The 24,690-nt window shown below is 42.7% G+C and overlaps 1 protein-coding gene across 1 annotated transcript; it reads right to left on the bottom strand.

Annotated features, from left to right (window-relative positions):
- Nucleotides 1-830: 830 nt before the first annotated feature.
- On the bottom strand, nt 831-23,401 carry ngef (neuronal guanine nucleotide exchange factor). The gene is made up of 16 exons (XM_062987725.1): nt 23,322-23,401; nt 18,358-18,597; nt 16,399-16,480; nt 14,297-14,512; nt 14,112-14,179; nt 11,321-11,592; nt 8,995-9,155; nt 7,926-8,078; nt 7,648-7,777; nt 6,885-6,959; nt 5,791-5,880; nt 4,370-4,533; nt 3,734-3,892; nt 3,132-3,211; nt 2,923-3,027; nt 831-2,775 (listed from the first exon to the last, which is right to left on the bottom strand). Exons 2-16 carry the CDS (start codon nt 18,569-18,571, stop codon nt 2,555-2,557), a joined length of 2,190 nt encoding a protein of 729 aa, XP_062843795.1. The 5' UTR covers nt 18,572-18,597; nt 23,322-23,401; the 3' UTR covers nt 831-2,554.
- Nucleotides 23,402-24,690: the final 1,289 nt, after the last annotated feature.

Below are 24,690 nucleotides of genomic sequence, written 5' to 3'. Positions count from 1 at the left end.
TAATCATGAGTTAGGAACAGCGTGGTGTTGATTGAGAAGCAGTAAACCGCACGTGAGAACTGAAAATAACAATCAGTAAAAAACCAAAGAAATAACCACAACACATCTTACGTTCTTTTATTGGACCAGCATGTTTGATGTGGAACAGTTTTAATGCCAGACGCCCTGAACACCCCTGTTTATCAGGGCTTGGGACCTGCACTGAGAGTTCACTGATGAGTCCCCATAATAATCTGGTTCAAACCCCCAGGACTAAGCAGTGCTGAATAATGTTGGAGAGCAGACGTAGATGTTCGGTGCTGGACTGAACAGTTTAGGATGAGAGCTGATAACCTTTAAGCCTTTACTTTACAGAACTGATGAACATCTGATTGGCTGATTCTCAACCTGAATAAAATAAAACACCACGACACGTCTCTACATTTTTCAGCTTTTAATCTCTGTTGAAAGTTGATTGAGTTCAGGTGCTTTAGTCACACCCACTGCTACCTGTTTTAGCAAGATCCCTGATCTTAACCTCATTTAACACCTTCAGGATGAATGGGAATGTTGACTGATCTGCTACTGCAGGCACTTTTAGCAGACAGCTGAGGTCACAATCGCACCGTGCCAACGAACCCCAACAGCCCTCCCTCAGGCACAGCCACAGCCAAGTGTGACTGTTTGGTTTTTATTAATGTTATCTCTTTCATTAATGATTATTATTGATTTTACAAATTTTTTGTATCTTTTTTTCTTGAAATGGTTTTAATTCCTATCAAAATAAACAAATATAATAAATCAGAACGTGTGTGTGTGTGTGTGTGTGTGTGTGAGAGATCACAGAAGTGTTTTGAGTTCAACATTTATATTGCATTTACAATAAATTATCTTTTACAAAATACAACAACAATACAGCAGTTACACTGTAAATCACACCGACCGTCACGCCTGTGTTTCATAAAGTGTGGAGCAGAAAATCAGCGCTTCAGATACCGTCCCAATTTTTAACGACAATCAAAGAATGCATGCACACACACACACACACACACACTGTACAAAGCACTGGACTTTCCTGAGCTTTCTGTTAGAGGAAGCACTCACTATAAAACAAGTTGTGTAAGATTACAGGCGTGTTTGTTCACATGCGTGTGTGTGTGTATGTGCGTGTGTGTGTGTGTGTTTTAAGCCTGCAGAACGTGCAAAACCTGCAGAATTGAAACGACATTCCTCATGTGAATGCAGAACAGACAGCTTCCTGTAACACACACTCGCACACACACACACACACACACACACGTCTGGTTCCCACAAGGTGCAAAAAATAGCCACACAGCATCACTGAGGTGTGACCTGAACGTCTGCGTCACTCCGTGTTTTTGTTTTCCGTCCATCTCACAGAGACCGGGGGAGGCTCAGCGTTGTCATGCTGTTACGCTGTCCAACACAATAACGCGGGTACAGATTCAAATAACAAGATTTACAACACTGCGTCCCAATACTATCATGCACCCTCGTTCACTTCCCCTCGCTCTAGTACCCCTGACGACCTAAGCCTGGGTTCACATCTCCTGATCTTCTGAGGGGAGCTGAGATGCTGTACATTTCAGACTCATCAGCCCTATATAGGGCACTGAAAAGTGGGTCTGTCTGTAGGGGCGTTCCAAACTGAAGCAGGATAAACTGGGTTTACTTTAGAGAGGGCCCTTCACAACAAACAGCCCTGAAAAAGAGATAAACAGGGTAAAACTCGCTTCATTTCTTCTACTGAGGAACATCCCAGACAACACGAAACGTACTGTCCAAGTCTGATATACTCAGTTCTCCTGCTCACTGCTGATCTCTGCTGGTTGTACGAAGCATTTACAGGCCAAAATGGGCAGCAGGATGGCACATGCCTCCTCTGATACTTGTACCAGCCGGCGGAGGATTCATACAGAGGCTAAGCATGTCTGGACGAACACACGGCTCTCTTTGTATTCTTCTGCCACTTCTTTATGCCAGCGCCTCAACTGGACAGTATGAATCGCATCTGCACAGACACGGGGCACCCAGCCAGGCTGGTAGTACTGCAGAGACCTGGTGATGGTGCACCAGCGTAGCTGCTGAATACGTGAGTTTAAATATCAGCTGTGCTATCAACCAGCCTCTTCTGGCTTTATGAATAGTAGTGCGTAATCCCGTCTCTATTTTGGGGATAGAAGTGATTTTAGACGGGGCGTGTGATAGTCTATGTTTGGGAGTCTGCAGCTGGGATATAATTAGGGGAACTGGGTACGACTAGATTGGGAGGAAAATAGAAATGCAATACAAAAAAAAACTGAAATACAAAAACATTCACACATACTGTAATAAAACACAACCAGAATAGCTGCAGCGCCCCCTAGCAGCCACCGTGTGACAGCGTGCCGAGGCGAATACACCAACATTCGTCAGGGGAAGCGGGCGGGGTCGTAATGAGGACAGCACTGTGATGCAACGCGAGCGTGGACGAGACGTGACTTTTGACCCAGAGTCCGAACGTTGGTCACATGATCCGGGCTGATTTAACGAGCGGGGTTCGTTTGAGCTCAGCTCAGTAGTCCTGCCCTGACTGGTCGGTCCAGGCGGGCGTGAAGGACGTGTTCTTGTGAGTGCGGCGCCCTCTGGAGGCCCCAGCTCCACCCTGAACCTGCTGGATCCTCTCGCACTCTCTGATGTTCTGCGCTCGGACCTCGGCGCTCATGATCTCCTCCACCACGCGGCACGGGAACCAACCGCGCTCGCCGTCGTGCAGGCGCTCGCCCATTATCCACCCTGTGGGGTAACAAAATACAGTCAATGCTGCTCACACTTCCTAAAAAGAGTGGAGGCTGTTATAGATGCTAAATGAGAATGAGCTCCATATTAATGAGTGTGTTCATGTACATTAGGACACGTAGTGTGAGGAGTGTGTGTGCTCACCATCGTCGGTTCTTTCCAGCATGAGAAGGATGTCGGCCATCTCCACGGAGAGCTCATCAGGTTCCTGAGCCGAGTACGACTGGATACACTGCACCTGAGGAGAGTCTAACACACACACACACACAGGTCATTTAAATAATAAAAGCTACCTGTGTGTGTGTGTGTGTGTGTGTGTGTGTGTATTAGGGGTACAGGACTGCGGTTGGTACCTGGCATGTGGGCGCTGGTCGAGAGGAACCTGGTTCTGCGGTTTGGAGTAAGAGCACACATCCAGCGCAGCTTCTCACTCCTGCACACACACACACACACACACACACACACACACACAGTCAGCAATAGGATTACATACGTACATATATTTATAATGGATATAATATAAGCCGTCTGCTGTCTTATCAAACCCTGCACCTATAGTTCAGTGTTTTTCCTCTGCTATACAAGAGGTTTCAGGACTGAAACTGTGGGGAACTCTGCTCTATGCTAGCTGGCAACATGAGGAATCTCTAAGCTGCTAAACTCTATGTAGAAAATGCAAAGGTTGTGTAAAAGCTCAAATTTTTCACACGTTAAATTTCACCTTATTTATTTTGACTCTATTTATGCATTTTCTCTCCAAATTATGTCATATCCAGTTCCCAAATTGTATCTCCCTTACTGACGCAGACCCCGACCTATGAAGGCTGTAACCTAACACACACCCCCTCTCCTGTACTGCTCCCTGTTATTCACCGTCTATGTGCAGAGTAACTGACCGGCCAGCAGAGTTAGTGTGTGTGTGTGTGTGTGTGTGTGTGGTGAGGGAGCCTCTCACATGCTGTTGGCCTTCAGCGTGTAGGTGATGGGTCGATCCTCCTGGTTCTCCAGCAGTCTGAGTATGAACACACAGGCTAACATCTGACCCTGATCCTCCATGTCCTCCGTCCTCAGCATGGAGCGAGTGCACGAGTCCAACACCTGAAACTTCTCCCCACTGTCCTCACACACACACACACACACACAGAGAGTTAATAACAGGCGTCTCACGCTGAGGTGTTTCAGTCCTGATAGAGCTGAACATCCACATTCTTCATTAATATAAACAATTAAATGGTTTGAGGCTGCAGTTTGTTGTTGGTGTTGGTGCTGCACAGCTACAGGGAGCAGAGTTCGATCCTAAGCTCTGTCCTGAATAGCCCCTGTGTGTGAATGCATGGTGCCCCCCCCCCCCCCCCCCCCCAATCTAAGGTATGTGGTTTATGAATGTAGTGCATACACAGGCAACACAAACAACACACCTCACTCTCTCTGCACAATCTGGTCCCACTGTGGTTTACAAAATGTAACATAAAGTCTCCACAAGGGGGTGCTCGCATGCATGTTTATTTAATTACTATTATTTTTCTCAGCAGCCCATTTTTCCATCTTGCGACCCACTCAGATGAACGTGAACGACTCCGCGCTGACTGACCTGGAGCTGCGCTTGGTGATGAGCAGCAGGTTGTTGAACAGGAACAGGTAGAGCGGGTGGTACATTTTTCGATTGCGCATGGTGCGGGTGCTCTTCGGCCCCGACATCTGCAGAACCTCGCCTTTCTTTAGGAGCCAGCGGGAGTGAGAGATCACCGGCACTGACTGGGGACAAAAGGTCAAAGCATCATGAAACAGGGTCACAGGCACAGCACCGTCATCTGGGCATTATGGGTATTAGAGGCCAGGGTTCATTTACTTTGTGCACACTGCAGGGCAAATCATTTTGCTTTATCTAATCTGATTTGTGGAGAGTGATCAGATCTGATCTGTCCGTTTAGTCCTATTGCTAAATAATCAGGTAATACTGGGTGTGGGTACACTGCACATGTGACAATGCCAATCCACCCACCTGTATGCAGTAATTCATCAGCATGGCATAATCGGGGAGTGCTTTTAGATGCTAGACTAACCTGCCTGCAGTTCAGAACTGTCTCTTTGTGCGAATGTGTGGTGCACAGGCATGAATAATAATAATAATAATAATAATGATAATAATATTAATAATAATGATAATAATAATAATAATAATAATGATAATAATAATGATAATAATAATAATAATAATAATAATAATAATGATAATAATAATAATAATAATAATAATAATAATAATGATAATAATAATAATCATGATAATAATAATAATCATGATAATAATAATAATAATAATAATCATGATAATAATAATAATAATAATAATAATAATCATGATAATAATAATAATAATAATAATGATAATAATAATAATAATAATAATAATGATAATAATAATAATCATGATAATAATAATAATCATGATAATAATAATGATAATAATAATCATGATAATAATAATAATCATGATAATAATAATAATAATTATCATGATAATAATAATAATAATAATAATAATCATGATAATAATAATAATAATAATAACAACAATAATAATATTCATGATAATAACAATGTAATAAAACAACAAAGTGTTTTTGACAGAACTTAATACTAACTGCTTTTTATTTCACACCCTGTCCCAACTTTTTGGGAATTAGGGTTACTAACTGTACTTCTGTACTTTTACTCTAAAAAACGTCCTTTTTTATACACCAGTACTACATTCTGTACTGTGGTGGGAAAAAGTAAGTGCCCCCTTTCCAGCTGCCTCTGTGTTTTACTTGTTTCTTTTTCATGCCGGATAATTATTGCTCTATAAACAAATAAAACTATAATTTTAAAATGTTTTGTGTTTTTTCCTGACTGATCTTTGTGTTCTGTGTTTGGATAAATAATCTGAAATGGTTCGGTGCAGAGGGCGGTGACTCCCACCACTGTGTGCATTTTTGTTGGGGACGTTAATAAATGTTTAATTATTTTCACCTTGGATTTGAATTCTAAAGTTTTTTCGATGCTGATCAGCTCCTCGGTGCGGCTCATCTTCCTCGCTCCTTCATTACACTCCCTAACGATCTGATCAAACACACACACACACACACACACACAGTGTTATCAATGGTAAACAACAATAAAACAACAACAGTGGGTGCTGGGTGGAGCCACCACATTAATCATCTACCAGACAATAAAGTATAAATCGGTTCAGGTTCCATCCTAACGAGGATCAGAACACTGGAGCTCACACACCTTTCAGTAGCTCAATAACACTGTTAATAACCTCAACTGTCATGATCGTTAGTGTATTTAGCATGTCATTACATACAATTACATCATTACAGTGATCACACACCATTACTCAGGCCTCACATCACATTCCAGTCCTCACGCTTGTGTTCTGGGGGATGCGGGTTCACTTGGCACAGTGGTCTAATCTCAGCGGTGCTAACGACCTGACTGGGCCACCTACAGACACACTTAATCATGTCTGATATGCAATCTTAAGGAGCGGACAACCTTAAAAACAAGGTACCAACACAAGTGGGGAAGGGATTCACTCTCTGTACATGATATGGCTCTGTATGGGAATCCACCACCAGATGGTGAAGAGAAGCGCCAGCGGCTGCACATGTCGGAGGGGGCACACGTCTCTCTGAGAGCAGGAAGGGGGTTACGCAAGTGGCAGAGGAGAATTCAGACAAATAGACTGAGAGCAAACAAACAGTGAATCACAAAACTAAACAAACAAATACTCTACATGACTTAACCAGGAGCCCAGGACTGGCAACCTGGTAGTGATCGGGCTTAAACCAGCAACTTTCTGATCACTAGTCTGTTACATTACCCACTAAGCTTCCAAATCCAGAACTACGACGACATTCAAATCAAACCAGCACTGCAGCTGAACTCTGACACTAAACTGGAACACATTATGCTAATTTCCACTGTTGCCACGGTAACTACCAGATATACCACTTATGCCACAGTAACACAGGTAAAGGTGTGCCAGCCGTACAAATGAAAGGGGAGGGGGGGGGCACCACGCCCAGGAACACACCCAGAACCACATGCATACTTACCTTCTCCAGCTCCTTATGAGCCTTTATAGCGTTCTTCTCCCTCTCCGAGTTCTCCTCCACCTTCTTCAGAATGTTCTGCAGCACACACACACACACACACACACACACACACACATTCATGTCCTCAGTTCAGTCCCACACCTGACCGCTATTATTAAAACACCCCAGGAGTGTCTATCACTGAAAAGTAATGCATGAAAGCATGATAATACATTTTCTGTTTATGATCCTAAGAACACCAAACCCACAGTGAAGTACGGTGGTGGGAGCATCATGATACGAAGAGTTACACCTCACTGAAGGAAACATGAATGGAGCAAAAGTATGTGGACGCATTAAAGGAGAACAAGAGGAAAACTGAATCTGAATCTTTAAAACGTTTAAACAAGGCGACGAGTCTACAGAAGAAGCTGATCCGTCACACACGGGGAGAACATGCAAACTCCACATAGAAAGGACCCGGACTGCTCCACCTGGGAATCAAACCCAGGACCTTCTTGCTGTGAGGCGCTAGTGCTACCCACCGAGCTGCCCTGTTTTATATATTAAATGTGATTCCATCAGAGGGACCATCTTAAGTTTAATCAAATATGAACCACAATGCGCCGCGGGTGCTAATGTCACTGATTTCTGTATCGTGTGTTCATTAAAAGCACTTGCACTGTTAATCCTCTGTAAAACCTGTATCAGTGTTTAGAGATATCTGATTGGCTGATTGGTAGCTGCGTTTGTGTGTAGACTGATCCGATTGGTTGACAGGTACCTGCACCAGTAGTTTGAGGCGTGTGATTCGCTGGAAGGGCAGGATCAAAAAAGAGGTGAAGGACAGGCCTCTGACTTTGGGGAAGTTTTCCAGATGAGCCATGGTTTCCCGAAACACTGTGTTCTCCTGTCTAACACACACACACACACACACACACACACAAAATATGAAAGAAATCAAACACTTAATAAAATAAACATTTATTGTACTTTGTGAATCCAGAGCATCTCTCATACTCACACACACACACACACACACACACACACACTATGACTCACAGTATGCGTCTGTAGTTCTTCTCCTGGTAGACCTGGTTGATGACGTAGCTGATGAAGACGTGGAAGTGGTTGGCAGCGTGATGATAAACCACATCACACACGTCAGAGATCAGGATGGACTCCTCGATCCGGTGCTCCAGATCCATCAGGAAGCTGAGCGGCACACACAGAAACAATAAACACACGCTGCAGCTACGCCTAACACGGCTTTAGTGTCTCACTACTGCCATACCAGCCTCAACTCCTCTGAGAAAGCTTTTCATTACACTTTGGAACATGACTGCAGGGATTTCATTTATTCAGCCATGAGAGCATCAGTGAGGATCTGCTCGAGGCATGCCTTCCGATTCATTCCAAAGCTGCCGGATGGTGTTGAGATCAGGACTCTCCGTGCCAAGCGCACTGAACCGTTTCCTTCATGTGAGCGGGCACTACCATGCTAAACCAGGTAAGGAGATTCCCTAAACTGTTGCCCTGGAGTTAAAAACCTAATTCTCTATAATGTCAGTGCATGCTGTGCTATTAGGATTTCCTTTTACTGACTCAGAGTGGCCTAAAGCATCACAGACATGCTCCAGAGTCCAGTGGGAGCACTCTTTAATCCATTTCAGCTGACACTGCTCTCAGAAATTGCTCCTGATTAGCAGTTTTTGCGCTGACCTTGTTTCCAGTGGGAGTTTGGAACTTGATAGTAAGTGCTGTGACCAAGAGCGGATAGATTTAGATGTTTCATGCTTCAGGAATCGAGGTCCTGCTCTGTAAGATTGTGCGACTTCATGGCTAAGCTGTTGTTGCTCTTAGAATTGTCCACTTCATAATAACAGTACCCTAGTAAAGTCAAAAAACACTTTTTTTTTTTTAAAGGTGGCACTCGAGGGCAGCGTCGTGACCCGTTCACTGCCAGTGGTTGTTTATAGAGACGCATGGCTTCATGCGAATAATGAATGTGATTATAATAAGCTTTCAGGTACAAAACAGATACATAATCAACCTTAATTATCATTTATGACCTTAATTAAACCAGCTATTTTAATTATTATTATTATATATTTTTCTTGTGCAGACACACCTCTCGCTTGCCTTCATGACATCAGTGATGTTGGAGAACAGGAAGTGCATGTCCGATTGACTGAGTCTGCTGACCAGCGCTTGGTTCTGCAGAAAGTGGGTCTCCAGAAGTTCCAGGCTTTTATAGTACGAAGCTTCTGAGGACACCAGCTCAAACATGGCCTGCAGAGAGAGAACAGGAAACATCAGACCTCAGTCCATATTATTGATCCACAATTCAATACGATACCAAGCACTACAAAGACATGAGCTGTTTTACAGCCCCACATTTATAAAGACTAGTGAGGTCAGAACAGGAAGGCCTGCTTCATAATCAGCATTCCAGTTCATCCCAAAGGTGTTCAGTGGGGTTGGATTCACGGCTCTGTGCAGGCTGCTGGTGTTCCTTCACAACAAATTCAACATGTATAAAGATGCTTAACCGGCCAATAGCACCACTGGGGATTTGTGTAATGTACCACTGCACCACCTAAGCGCCCTATACTTAAATATTAAAAGCTAAAATCTCTTGTTCCCGAATTGGATCATTCTCATTTGATCTGGCACTATACATTGTGGTCAGGTCCTTGAGATGCGTCTAGAACTTAAGTCCGCATGAGCATCCTTAAAGTAAACCTTCACCGGCGCGCACACAAACTCACCGACAGTTCATCATTCAACATGACAAAGTATACCCAAGCATGACCCAAAGCATACAGCCAAAACAACCCTGGAATATATTGGAACAAGTCTCTGAATGTCACTGAGAGGCCCAGACTTTAACCTCATTGTAAAATCTGAGAGGATCTGACATTAAGAATGGGATAAACCGCCCAAATCCAGGAATGCAAAGCTTGTAGAAGAAACATCAAATAAGACTTTCTTATGAGCGAATAAGCAATTTCAGACAAAGTGAAGTCAGAGGTTGCACTGATGATTCTGGGATTTGTGGTTTCCTTCTCTTCATGTGTTCCTCAATAGAATTAATATGTGCTAATAATATATTAGGTAAACAAACGCTGTAGCTCGTCTTTTATGCTGCTCTCTGATCCACTTTCAATAATCCTCTCGTGGCAGGAGTTATACACAATACCAGTAAAGATCAAGCCAGGTCTGCTTACAACTTTAATAAGCGACTTACACCTTTGTTTAATAAGCTGTATAATCATCAAAACGTACAAACCTGTATATTCTTTTATTTACCATACATAATTGATATAGTTTTATTAATACAATGCTTATATATAATAAATATGTACTTATTTTACTGTTGTCTGTATTGCCAGCCCTCGAGCTGAGCAAACATACCAGTCCCCTCATCCAACTGGTCCTGAGTCACTACACCCATACACCACTAACACACACAGATACACCACTAACACACGCAGACACACCACTAACACACACAGATACACCACTAACACACGCAGACACACCACTAACACACACTAACACAATAAAGACTCAGGAACAGGAGAAATCTGTAAACCCAATTATAATAAACCAAATTACACAAAGACTCCGAACTAAATATCTGAATTATTGGGAAACTGAAACTAAAACTCAAAGTAAAATGCAGTTATTTATTATTTGTTGTTATTTGTTATTTGGCCCTAAACAGACACTACAGTGTAGCAGATTATCTGAGCGCAGTATCTGACCCTAAATTAAGAAACACCCTGACGAGGTACAGACTGAGCGCACATGACCTGGCCGTGGAGACGGGGCGACACACCCGGTCCTGGCTGCCCCGGGAGGAGAGGTTGTGCCAGCACTGCACTCTCAGTACAGTAGAGACGGAGCTGCACTTCCTCACCCTCCCAATTCTTCCCTAAATTTAATAACATCATCCCCAACTTCACCTCCCTCCCAGACCCCGACAAACTGCCCCACCAACTGGGGGAGCACAGAGAGAGCTGCACACTAGCAGCACTCTATACTTACACCTGCCACCAGGTGAGGGACAGTGGGTGACCATGTCTCATACACACACACACACACACACACACACACACACACACACACACACAGCACAAACTGATTGTTTTACTACCTCATTATTGTAAATATTATAATTTTTATTGTTATTATTTTGCACTGTTTTTATTAATATTTTATTCTATTCTATATTTTTTGCACATGTAACTGTTCTGTATATTTTTGTTCTTTCTTATTTTTATTGTTTATATTTCCCTGTAACTTGCTTTGGCAATACGAATGTCCTTATTTGTCATGCCAATAAAGCTTCTTTTGAGTTGAGTTGAGTGTGTGTGTGTGTGTGAGTGTGAGTGAGTGTGAGTGTGTGTAAGTGTGTGTAAGTGTGTGTGTGTGTGTGTGTGTGTGTGTACCTCCTGCAGTATGATCTCTCGTTGTGGGAGTTTGTGCAGAATGCCGCTGTTCTCCACGACCTCCAGGTTCTGCCATAAACTCAGAGACTGAGACGAGTTACGCAGCTGAAGCTGCAGCGCAGGGGCCGCGACCCCAGACCCCGCCGACACCTCCGGGCCTGACGGGTCTCGTGACGGAGCTTCCGGGTCTTTACCGGGATGCGCATCACGCTGGCGACGCTGTTCGATCTCCTGTTGCTCTGAAGAGTCGCGATACTCCTGATACAGGAACGCTGCAGCCACAGATGGAGAACGGCTGATCATTTCATCACACCTAAATAAAACTGGCTCTTCATTTCATCACACCTAAATAAAACTGGCTCTTCATTTCATCACACCTAAATAAAACTGGCTGATCATCTGTAAACCAAATAAAAAAATGGCTGATCCTTTCATCACACCAAAATAAACTTGGCTGATCATTTCAGTAATGTAAATCTAAATTGGCTGACTAAGAGAAGGACTGAGTTTAGAGGAGGACTGAGTTTAGAGTTTAGAGCAGGACTGAGTTTAGAGGAGGACTGAGTTTAGAGGAGGACTGAGTTTAGAAGAGGACTGAGTTTAGAGGAGGACTGAGTTTAGAAGAGGACTGAGTTTAGAGGAGGACTGATGCTTGTTGTTCAGTAGAAGCACTAACACACTCTGGTGGAGGTTCAGGACCTTCTGTACCGAGCGCTGAGATGCCTGAGCGCCTCTGAGGTGGTTGGAGGAACGATGGAGGATCTGATGTTCTGCACAGTGAGTGAGTGGAAGAATTCATGACCTCACACCCACACTGCCAGCACACAGTAACAGAACACACACACACACACACACTCGCATTAACACTGCGTGGGATAGCAGCGAATGTGTGTGTGTGTGTGTGTGTGTGTGTGTGGTCTCTGAAACACAGTGTGTACAGTGAGATGGTTGCATAACGTCCTTCAGGTGGGTGTGATTACATAAGCAAGTGGGACACAGAAGCCACATTTATTCCACTCACACACTTCTGATGCTCACATTTTTCATTTCAATTTTTCTAAGATGAACATACAGCTGTATTAAGGACTTTATTTGTTTAGGCTTCAGACCTACTGCGCCCTTGACCAGGATGAATTGGTTACTGAAAGGAAAGGTGTAATTATCATAAATAAATATTTATATTATTATTATTATAATGCAGCAGAGCTGGAATGATGCTGCATGAATCAATTATACTGGAACTATTTAACTATATCAGCATCCTAGCAGGGGGGCAGGGTGGCACAGCAGATAGTGTGGGTGCCGCACAGCTCTGGGGTTTGATTCTCACCTCTTAAAACATGCAGAAGGTGGATTGGCCACTCGGACTAGGTGCGAGTCAGTGAATTAATGAGTAAGCGTGGTACCTTTAGACAGCCTGTTCCAGGGTGTGGTGCTTTTATTATACATCTGAGCTGAGCCATCAAAGTGTTTTTGGTATTTCCCTGAATGGAATGTAAGCTATATCGCCAAAAGTATGTGGACACCCAAACGGTGAGCCTGTTAAGCCCGTTCAGACAAAAGAGCTTTTGTGAAATCACAAATCACAGGCTGGTGTTTATACTTTTACACACCTGTTAGCAACGGGTCTAACAAATACACCTGAAATCAACAATCAGGAGGGGAGTCTACATAATTTTGGTACCTACAGTGTGTCCTAAAAGCTTCATCTGCATCCGTGTGTGCTTCACTGGCTCGGTGTGTGTCCACATTACACTGCTTTAAATAAAACACACTCAAAATATCACATTCCAAAGGTGGTAAAACCTTCTGCCCTTCAAATGTTTATTATCGACAGATCTGTCTTTAATAGGCGTCATCATTATGAGCTGTAATCACATGCAGGATCATCACAGGTCCTGCTGAGCCGGACTCATCTGTTCAGGTCTTTTCATTTTAGTTACACCTCAACACGTCATAAAATCCTAAACGTTCTAATAATGGCTCCACCACAGTGAGTTCAGCATGGCAGAGAAAAACCACCTGAGGTTCAGGGTTTCATCGTTGTACACTTAGGAGATGTATCTGATGTTCTTAATGTTCATAGGTGAACCACACTCAACCCTAGAGCGGACTTCACAGCATCAAAACCGCACCTCCACCACCAGCCCAGCCCTTACCCAGCCTTATTTCCGATCTGTGCGGCCAAACTGTTTTGTTTACTCACATTGAGAACCTCCCAGTGTACAACCCAAACACCTCTACCCTGCACACACACACACACACACACACACACCTGTGACTGGGTTAAACATCAAACTAAAGACTGGTAGAAACGTTCTCTAGTCTTACATCCCTAAATTATCTGTACTTTGTAAGTAATTCCTACAACTCAGGAATCAGGAACAGTTGTACCACCTTTTATTCAATGCAGCTTTAACTCAGGCAACTGAAAGCTGAGATTCTTGCTCAAGGGTCCAATAGTGAAATCCTGTTGCCTGAGGTATTTAAACCTCTGAGCTTCTGATTACCAGCCCTGTATTTTTACGACTTTTACCACGGCTCAATCAAGTGCTCCTCAAGTCTACAGACGTTACATAATCTAGCTACCACTGTAAATACAATTCTACACAATAATCATCAACTTTCTAATATTTTATTTAATATATAAATCAGTTTTGTTGTGGCTCATATTGACATTTATTAACCAATAAATAAAAAAAACTCAATAGGTTGAATGAATTACATTCATGAACAGATGGTGGACACGCATGCTCTGTGTGTGTGTGTGTGTGTGTGTGTGTTCACTTACGTATGTGTTTTAAGATGCTTAAACTGTGGTTTATGTTTTCAGGCTCTGTCTCTCTACTCGTCACCATCCTGAAAAGCAGTCAAGAAGTTACGCTGTGTGTGTGTGTGTGTGTGTGTGTAATTACACACACACTAACACTATATAAACTACAGTATAAAGTAACACACAGAAGGTGTAGCTCTTACCTGTGGTTGTGCGAGCTGGCCGTTTGTTGTGTGTGTACTTGTGTGTGTGTTTGTGTGTCGTGGTCCTGCATGTTGCACACTCGGCTGTGCGTGCTCGGCTTCTCCTGTTCTCCTCTGAGCCGCCAATCTCCTGCTGGTGACTGAGAGGAGGCTCCGCCTTCCGTGGTGGTCCTGTTGCTTGGCGACGGCGGTCCATTACGGTGAGGTGATAATGCGCTAAACAGAGAACAGAAGCACACACACACACACACACACACACACACAAACACACACTAAAATGAAACAAGTTGAAGAAAGTCAGAGTAACTCAGATCCATTTCCACCAGTGTGTACTTTGGGCTGAGATATGCGAGGGCGCATGTGTGTGTGTACAGTGTATCACAAAAGTGAGTACACCCCTCACATTTCTGCAGATATTTAAGTATATCTTTTCATGGGACAACACTGACAAAATGACACTTTGACACAATGAAAAGTAGTCTGTGTGCAGCTTATATAACAGTGTAAATTTATTCTTCCCTCAAAATAACTCAATATACAGCCATTAATGTCTAAACCACCAGCAACAAAAGTGAGTACACCCCTAAGTGAAAGTTCCTGAAGTGTCAATATTTTGTGTGGCCACCATTATTTCCCAGAACTGCCTTAACTCTCCTGGGCATGGAGTTTACCAGAGCTTCACAGGTTGCCACTGGAATGCTTTTCCACTCCTCCATGACGACATCACGGAGCTGGCGGATATTCGAGACTTTGCGCTCCTCCACCTTCCGCTTGAGGATGCCCCAAAGATGTTCTATTGGGTTTAGGTCTGGAGACATGCTTGGCCAGTCCATCACCTTTACCCTCAGCCTCTTCAATAAAGCAGTGGTCGTCTTAGAGGTGTGTTTGGGGTCATTATCATGCTGGAACACTGCCCTGCGACCCAGTTTCCGGAGGGAGGGGATCATGCTCTGCTTCAGTATTTCACAGTACATATTGGAGTTCATGTGTCCCTCAATGAAATGTAACTCCCCAACACCTGCTGCACCCATGCAGCCCCAGACCATGGCATTCCCACCACCATGCTTGACTGTAGGCATGACACACTTATCTTTGTACTCCTCACCTGATTGCCGCCACACATGCTTGAGACCATCTGAACCAAACAAATTAATCTTGGTCTCATCAGACCATAGGACATGGTTCCAGTAATCCATGTCCTTTGTTGTTATGTCTTCAGCAAACTGTTTGCGGGCTTTCTTGTGTAGAGACTTCAGAAGAGGCTTCCTTCTGGGGTGACAGCCATGCAGACCAATTTGATGTAGTGTGCGGCGTATGGTCTGAGCACTGACAGGCTGACCCCCCACCTTTTCAATCTCTGCAGCAATGCTGACAGCACTCCTGCGCCTATCTTTCAAAGACAGCAGTTGGATGTGACGCTGAGCACGTGCACTCAGCTTCTTTGGACGACCAACGCGAGGTCTGTTCTGAGTGGACCCTGCTCTTTTAAAACGCTGGATGATCTTGGCCACTGTGCTGCAGCTCAGTTTCAGGGTGTTGGCAATCTTCTTGTAGCCTTGGCCATCTTCATGTAGCGCAACAATTCGTCTTTTAAGATCCTCAGAGAGTTCTTTGCCATGAGGTGCCATGTTGGAACTTTCAGTGACCAGTATGAGAGAGTGTGAGAGCTGTACTACTAAATTGAACACACCTGCTCCCTATGCACACCTGAGACCTAGTAACACTAACAAATCACATGACATTTTGGAGGGAAAATGACAAGCAGTGCTCAATTTGGACATTTAGGGGTGTAGTCTCTTAGGGGTGTACTCACTTTTGTTGCCGGTGGTTTAGACATTAATGGCTGTATATTGAGTTATTTTGAGGGAAGAATAAATTTACACTGTTATATAAGCTGCACACAGACTACTTTTCATTGTGTCAAAGTGTCATTTTGTCAGTGTTGTCCCATGAAAAGATATACTTAAATATCTGCAGAAATGTGAGGGGTGTACTCACTTTTGTGATACACTGTATGTGTGTGTATGTGTGTGTGTATGTGTGTGTGTGTGTGTGTGTAAATGCGCTCTGGTTTCAGCAGGGGGCGGTACCTAAGCTCTTACTGATATGCGGGTGAGGATGGAGGTCTCAGAGCAGCTCTGGTTCTGCTGGAATCCCGCGGTGCTCTGGGTGAGAGAACCGGACCTGTGAACAAAACAAAGCACAAAGTCAGACGGGACTGAATGTGACACTTTTTTTGGACCTGGGCCTGAGTACTGGGCCGGGTTTAGGGTACCGACCTGCGGACTTCCTGAACGTCTACTGCTAGCCAGGTCTTCTGATCTAAGATGGGCAAATTCCTACACTCACACTCCTGTGTGGAGGCTGTTATAGCAGCAAGGAGGTGGAGGGAACTTTTGGTGCTCTAGTGTAATTTGGAATAGTCTGTAGGGGATTTTTTTTTTAATCTAATCGATGATTAACGTTAACGAGAAGGAAACATGTTTTTTACTGTGTTTTATTAAGCCTCCTGAAGTCGGTTGGTTTGAGTGCTGATCAAAGTCTGAACGTCCTACACCGTGTTCTTCAGACTTTGCTCAGAGTGATTAAAGTGGACGCCGCTCTAATCTTCCCAGTTGAGGAGGCCAAATGAACCGCTCAGCAAACACACACGGGTTACTGACTTTGAGAGGTCAGTTCTTTTTTTGTAATTAGTAAGTGTGTAAAGATGAAGGGGAGATTTGCACTGGTGTAATAATGTATGTACAGGCAGGTTCTGTGTGTCTGTGTGTGTGTGTGTGTGTGTGTGTGTGTTTCCTCCTGAAACAGTCTGTGTTAAATAAAACTGGGTGTGACATTTTAAACCCCTTGAAAAGTCTGACATTAGCAATAACACTCGCTAACACGCCTCACGCATCTAAACAATTAAACTGGCCTGTCTGGTTTGGATTGTTTTGATTTGTGGAGCGGAGAAATGACACTTCAGCTACACGAGAGTGTGTTTGTCTTTAATTATCCAACAAGACGACTGACGGATTTCTGATCTTAAAGATATTTTACAGTACAGAATAAACCACGACCATCAGAGACCATCAGACGTGAATTAAATCAAAGCAGGTGTAAAAATTCAACCCAGAACAAAAATTCAACCCTGAGAGAGTATTTGATAGAAATTTTTGTTCTACACCAGGAAGTTTTGTTGCAAAACAGTGCAGGGATGTGAATAAAATTTGACGAATATACCAGATGAGCCAAAACATTAGGACCACCCTGCATGGTTCTGTGCCTGAATATATATTTTATGCATTTTTCTCCCAATTCAGTGTAGTCAATCTGTCTTCCACTGCTGGGGATTCCTCCGACCCACACACAGCCCTTGACAGAGCCCTTTCCCACCCATGCACTCTGCACAGGCGCCTCTATCCATCAATCAGGGTCCTTACACAGCATTTTGAAGACCCCGCCCACATAGTCCGGTCATCCCTCCCTGCCGGCACTGCCAATTATGCCCACTAGATGGTGCCCAGCCGACCGGTGGAGTTTCAGACCCGAGAAGTTTAGAATCTCGGCGCTGGTGTGCTACCCTGCCAAAAGTTCATCTGACCTCCAAAAAGCTCTCAGTTGAAATGTTTCTCTATTTGTTATATGCAAAAACTCATAAAAAGTTTATTCTTAACTTTCTGTACAATGTGAGGAGCAGTTTGGGGTATTATAGACTCCTACAGTTAAACTACCTGTACAATCCAAGCATCATAAAATAAAAGCATAAACCACAAAGCTTCAAAGTATACACGTTTAAGTACAAGTAGGACCTGAAACCTAAATATGAACCATTTCCTGCTAAAATGTTTTGCTAAATTCTAAACAACTCAGGGTCAAGGGCCTTGATCAGGGGCCCAACAGGAGCAGATAGATGGTGGTGAGGCTTGAACCCTTGACCTTCCAGTAAACAGAGCCGCTTCATGCTAGTCAGGGACGCAGGGCAGCTCTCACTAACTCAATCACACTTACGGGCAATTTAGAGCCAATCCACCTTCTGCATGCTTTCGTTGTTGGGAGGTGGGATGAACAGGAACTCTTACCGTCCTGCTGCTCGGCTGAGGCACGATTCTTCTTCCTCATGGATCGATAAAAGCGTGAGTTTCGTCTGATGGGATCTCGAGTTAACCGTTCTTCATTATCATCATCGTCGTCGTCACCGTGGTTATGATGAGGCGAGGTGGCTGGGGGGGATTTGGGGGATTTGGGGGGCCTCCGAAACAGGGCCAAAGCCATGGCAATGCCCTCTGATGGCATCGGCGACTCTGAGATCAAAGCTTCATCTGTAATGTAAAGAAAATGTTATATATTAGAAACGTAGATATTAATCACACACTCGCGCACACACACTCGAGTACACACACACACAAGAAGCGTGTAGCCACAGACATGTGCACACATACATACACACGTGTATTCACACCCATACATGCACTAACACACACGTTCACACTTACATCCATACACACACACATGGACCAACACAAACAACCACATGAACTCATACACACACACCAACTACACCACACACACTCAAACACACGTGGGTGTGCATGAAGAAGCCTGTTTTATCCAGAACCCCTTCACTTTTTACACTTCACTTGTGGATTTGATTTCTAATGGATGTAATAAAATACCATTTTCTGCCCCTAATCACCCAGAATGATGTTAAAGTCATTTTCATCAACTGCTTTATCCTGGTCAGGGTGGTGATGGGTCCTGTACAGAGTGCCAATCCATAGCAGGGCTTTAGCCACCCCTCAGACATAGCCAATCATGCCTCAGTAGATGCCTGGTTGGCTGCTAGCACTGCTGTGATGTGAATACTTTCTAGATCTATTGCATGGATGTCTCACAATCTTGTAATCACAACTTGTAATTACCTCATTGCAAGCATCGTTACTTAGCCAATGATTATACGCTAAAACTCAGATAACACCAACATTGATCAGAGCTGAGGATCCAACCCAGAACCCTGAAACTGTGCAAAACCAAAACCACATTGCTGCAGCTCCATTCCGATCCAAGTTTTAAATGAACACACACACTGTGCTTTTGAACCCTTCAGCCATAACACCTCAGTGTAGGAACGACTCTCTTCCTGTTCTTTACTGCTGCAGATTTATAACTGCTGTATTATTTTATTAAGCATTCTCAATCGTCCCCACCGACAGCAGAGCAGTGTCTGATTACGCTCACGGTTCGTCTCATGTGGGCATGTAGGAAGCTGCTGCCGTGGCTGCTTGTGGGTGGCACTGACCTCACAAAATTTGTCAACTGAATAATTCTTACATATCCCCGCATTACTTTAAATAAAGAGCGAATGTGAGCTAAATGCAGCTAAACATTCAAGCAGTGAGAATAAAGTCCAACACTTCTGCTGCATGACTGTTCTGCTGCTGTACCAGGTCAGACTTAACTGGCATAAAACATCACAAATCACTACCATACATAGACTGTACCTTACTAACTCTTATTTACAACATTTACTACTGTTTATGTACATCAGGGTAACCCTGGCACTTATTCCACTCTCCAGCTGCTTTAACACCTCATATCCATTTAATTATGTTTTTTTTTTATTACATAAATTGCCAAAAGTTTATGTTTGTATATGATGCACTACAGAATAAGTTGGCTAGTACTGTAGTGTAGCTGTAATGTGGGTACAGCACAACAACATGGGTCCTGAGAAACTGGGTTTGATTCTTACCTCCAGTCTCTGTTTGAGGGGTTAGGCATGTTCTCCTCATGTCATGTGTTTGTTTCCTTAAGACAAGTCAAATATATTTGTATAGCGCTTTTTACAATATAGATAGATAGACAGATACTTTATTAATCCCGAAGGAAATAGAATTTGCTTTACAGCATCCAGGACCAAAAGACCAAAAAAACCCTGTTGAGCAGCCGAGGGCGACATTGGAGAGTTAAAACTCCCTTAAAATTACAGGAAGAAACCTTAAGAGGAACCAGACTCAGGAGGGACCTCCATCCTCCTCGGGTGGCCTGGTGGACCTTGAGAACTCCAGATTCCTTACACACTAGGTGTGAACAGAACTGAGCAGGTAAATGGGAGTGTGGTAAACTGGTGCCCAGTTCAGAAGGTGTTTCTGCGCCTCTAACTTTCCCACCTCTTTCCTCCTCTCAGGCACAAGTTTCTGTCAGTGCTTTTATAATGGAGCAGATTCACATTAACATGAAACTGTTTTAAATGTTTAATTATGTTTATAACAACTACAACAGATTTAATCTTCTTTATATAACCACTAATATTAGCATAAAACTAATTTTATCATCTTTATAACCGCTCATATTTACATAAATCTAACTTTTTAACTGCACAAACCAACTTAAATCTGAAAATAAAACTAATAATATTAAAATAAAGTAAATTTGAAGTTAATCTTTACAATGTTAGACCAAATTGTGTTATAAGGGTAAAATACTTCTAAAGTTAGCCTATCATAATATTGAAATTAACATATTATTGCAGTTTATTGTTTACAAAAAATAAATATAAATAAATAAAAATAAATTACGAATAAATAGAATAAAAACATTATAATGTGTTATTTTATGTTTACTTAATGGAGCTTTTTAAAAGCTATCAGGAGTTATATAAAACATTAAAATGATAATCTATTTCAGATATATTTTCTTGTGTTATGTCGAAGGTGAAACGGTGTAGGCAGTACGATTACAGGAAACAAAACAACAAGGTGTGAGACCATTATTTTATTTTTAACCTGCACACCCAGAGCGCTTTCTTCTGCTTTTACCACACCAAGTTACCAACAATGACACATTTAAATTTTTCTTTGTTAAAACCACGTGCCCCGTCTTAGTAACCTGCCTGCGAACCTCCTGTTACTGGAGGAACAATAAATAAACAACAATATCAATCATTCCAATAACAGAAACGGTATTGGCACTTTGTTCTGGGCGTATTCCTGTCCTGTGCCCAGAGTTTCTGGGATAGGTTTGGATCTGTCACAAGTTTGCCCAGAAAGGAAAGCTTACTGAATATAAATAAATTAAATAAATAAGTATAATATTAAAGAGAAAAAATGTTTTAATGTATTTAATGTTTTGTAAAGTATTGCAGTGCACTTTAATTAGTTTGATCTTTCTTTCATTAAGTCTGATCAGTTAAAGGACGCAGCAAATGAAGAAAGAATTTAAATACTGTAGTAGTTTTCAGTAGCAGAATATTTTGTTAATACTGCCACATCACAATTATTCAACCCCTACAGAATATTACTGATCTTACACCCTACTGCTAGTCTGTAGGACCTAAACTTGGGTTACAACATGATGAACCCACTGGGACGTAATAACCAGCCTCTGCTTCAGGTGTGTTACTGCAAAAGATTACAGGACGACCTGATGAAGGCTGGGACGAATGTGTCTGAGGCACCATAAAACCAGCACTTAATAACCAAGGATTTCTTGGCCGGACCTCAACACACACACACACACCACTCTTGTCGACTGTAATACACCAGAAAGGGGGAATTCTGGGACACAGTTCAATGAAGTGACAAATCAAAACTGGAACTGTTTGGTCACATGGATCAGCGTTTTGTCTGGCATAAGAAAGACGAGACTTGTGATCAGAAGAATACAATTCTGACGACCAAGCATGGAGGGGTTCAGTGGTGATATTGGGATGTTTTTCAGCGCAGAAACTGGCAATCTTGATCATGTGACTGACATCATGGATTCACATAAATACCAGGGTGTTTTGAGATGAACGTTCTGCCCTCTGTGGTGAAACTGAAACTTGGTAGCAATTAAACTTTCCAGCAGAACGATGATCCCAAACACACTTCCAAGTCAATCAAAGCTTGGTTTATGATTCAGGCCAGGAACATCGTGGAGGGAATCATCCCAGTCTCCAGATTTAAATCCCACAGAAAATCTTCAATGAGATTTATGGAAAGCAATTGTAGCACAAAAACCACTAAACCTCAATGAGCTGGAGGATTTTGGGGGAAGAATCCACAAGAGAGGCATCAGAAGCTTGTTAGCACTTACTGAAACTGCTTATTAAAGGTTATCAAGGTAAAATGAGGTTCCACCAGGTACTGAGGCTGGGGATGAATGATAGTGCACATGGACGTTTATCGGGAAAGCTACACGCTTTTCATTTCAACCGAAAACAATGTGGACTGATGTTCTCAGACTTGCTGGTATGGATCAATAAACACTGATTCTCTGTTCTCTGAGACACCTTGCTGTAGAGATGATGAATATTTTCAGGAGGTCTTGGCCTTCAGATCATTGATCTGTTGAGAAGCTTGTGCAGCCACATCAGTTCTTTGTGGTTAAGACTGGACGCCACTTTCCTAGAGAAGCAACCTGAAGAACTACTAAACAGTTACAATCCTGCGTCTTTTTAATGCATTTTTATGCATTTCTCCTCCCCATTTTAATAGAGAATTTTGAATTTGAACTCAAATCCCAGTTCCATTGGGTGAAGTTTGACTGGCTTATTGGTTGTGTTTTTACCAGCTATTTATTTTGTATGTAACAGGCAAATCAATCATTTATGCTGTTTGTTCTGCACCATGATTTACATTTATATTTTTAGCGTTTAGCAGAAGCTCTTCTCTAGAGCGACCTACAGGGTTTTTGTTCTGGTGCATCAGAGCCAACACGATACTCAGTCTGATACACCAGGTCTACACGACCAGACACCAAAATGTTGCTTTCGATTAAATAAAAATTAATAAAAATAAACATGAAACAACAGAACGCAACAATAAGGGTAAAGAAATGTACATAATTGTTCTGGTTATTCACTAATTTAAACACCAACTTTTCACCAGGCCCTGCTAGTTGTTTAAGACCTTACCATGCACACACTCACAGTTACATTACCAAGCTTATTACACACACACACACACACACACACACACACACACACACACACTACATTACACTAACACTCACATTCTCCTTTAAATCAATGTTATTAGCACACACTCTCTCAGGTGGTTATTACCTTATGTTACAGCAGATTAGTCCTTCACGATAAAGTCCAAAACTCTGGAGGGAAGCTGTACCTGTTTTGTGTCCGTCTGTAATTGTACCTGTAGCTTTAGATGTTGTGCTGTTGTTGCGCTCCTCCTGGGTCATGAGTCACTGTATCTATCTGTCAGGTTGTTCACCTCCTCCCATTCTCTCTCTGTTTCTCAGTGCCGAACCCTCTTCTTTGTAAAATTCCAGGCCTCTCCCATTGTTCATGTCTGTATGTGTGTGTGTGTGTGTGTGTGTGTGTGTACGCACTCACCTGAACAGGTTGGTTGATGGTGCGCCATAACCTTTTTCTTTTCTTTTTCACTCATTGATTTCTTGACTTCTTCTTGTTCTTCACCGTGTGTGTACCGTGTGTGTATTAACCTTTGAATACCACTGCACCCCCCAACATTGATCACCTGACGGCTCAGAGTTTAAAGGTCATACTCGTGCACCTTGCTATAAAACATAATGAGACACTCCCAACAGTCCTCCATACACACTCGCTATTCAGTCCCATTCAGTTTAGTACAGATATAAGTGCAGGGAATCACAACACTAATAATAATAAGAAAATAGTATACATCCTTGTGCACTCAATTGTGCACTGTCAAGTTCCACCACATATGGGGGTGTGTAAGGTAGAAATAACTGAAGTTTATTTATTGCCCTTTCTGCTACATACAGGTACACTTGTGGTGGACACGGTTTTGGTGGACACGGATGATTAATTTTCCATCACAACTCCAGCATACTGCTCATATGATTCAGGAGGGGTTTACTTTGCTAGTATAACTTCAAGCTGCTTTCGTGTTCTCCCCAAACCACAAGATTCAAACATCATTGAATCTTTATAGCAAGTTCTGGAGTGCAGACTGTGTAGTGGATTTCCATCCTGTTATTCCCTAATGAACTGGTTTCGTTATTTAAACAACTTCAGCATCCCGCCAGCACTTGTTTAAAAGAGTTTAGAGAAGAAATGAAGTTTAAATGCTGACCTGAATCCCCAGTAGCTCCTAAAGACAGTTACCTGTTTCTGTTATTGTGTCCACCGAGTGTAAAGAAAGTAGATTGAAACGGAAACACTGACACCTGGCGGCCGAATCTGAGCGGTGCAGGAGCTCAGCAGCCTCACGACCAACCAAACCGATCAAATAATTCCTAATAAAACAGATCAATGCATCAAATCTCACCACAATTCAGTCTGATTCATTTAAATTAGTTTTATTATTAGTTGTTAGTTGTTTAAGTTTTAAAAACCTGCTAGTATAAAAACACTGTGTTTATGCTTTAGGGTTTTTTTTATTTACTGCTGTAAACAAAGCAGCACCATTTTTTTCTGAATTTTTATCCTG

This window comes from Trichomycterus rosablanca, chromosome 25 (genome assembly GCF_030014385.1).
Source record: "Trichomycterus rosablanca isolate fTriRos1 chromosome 25, fTriRos1.hap1, whole genome shotgun sequence".
Classification (NCBI taxonomy): Eukaryota; Metazoa; Chordata; class Actinopteri; order Siluriformes; family Trichomycteridae; genus Trichomycterus; species Trichomycterus rosablanca.
This window is presented reverse-complemented; position numbering and strand designations above follow the sequence as displayed.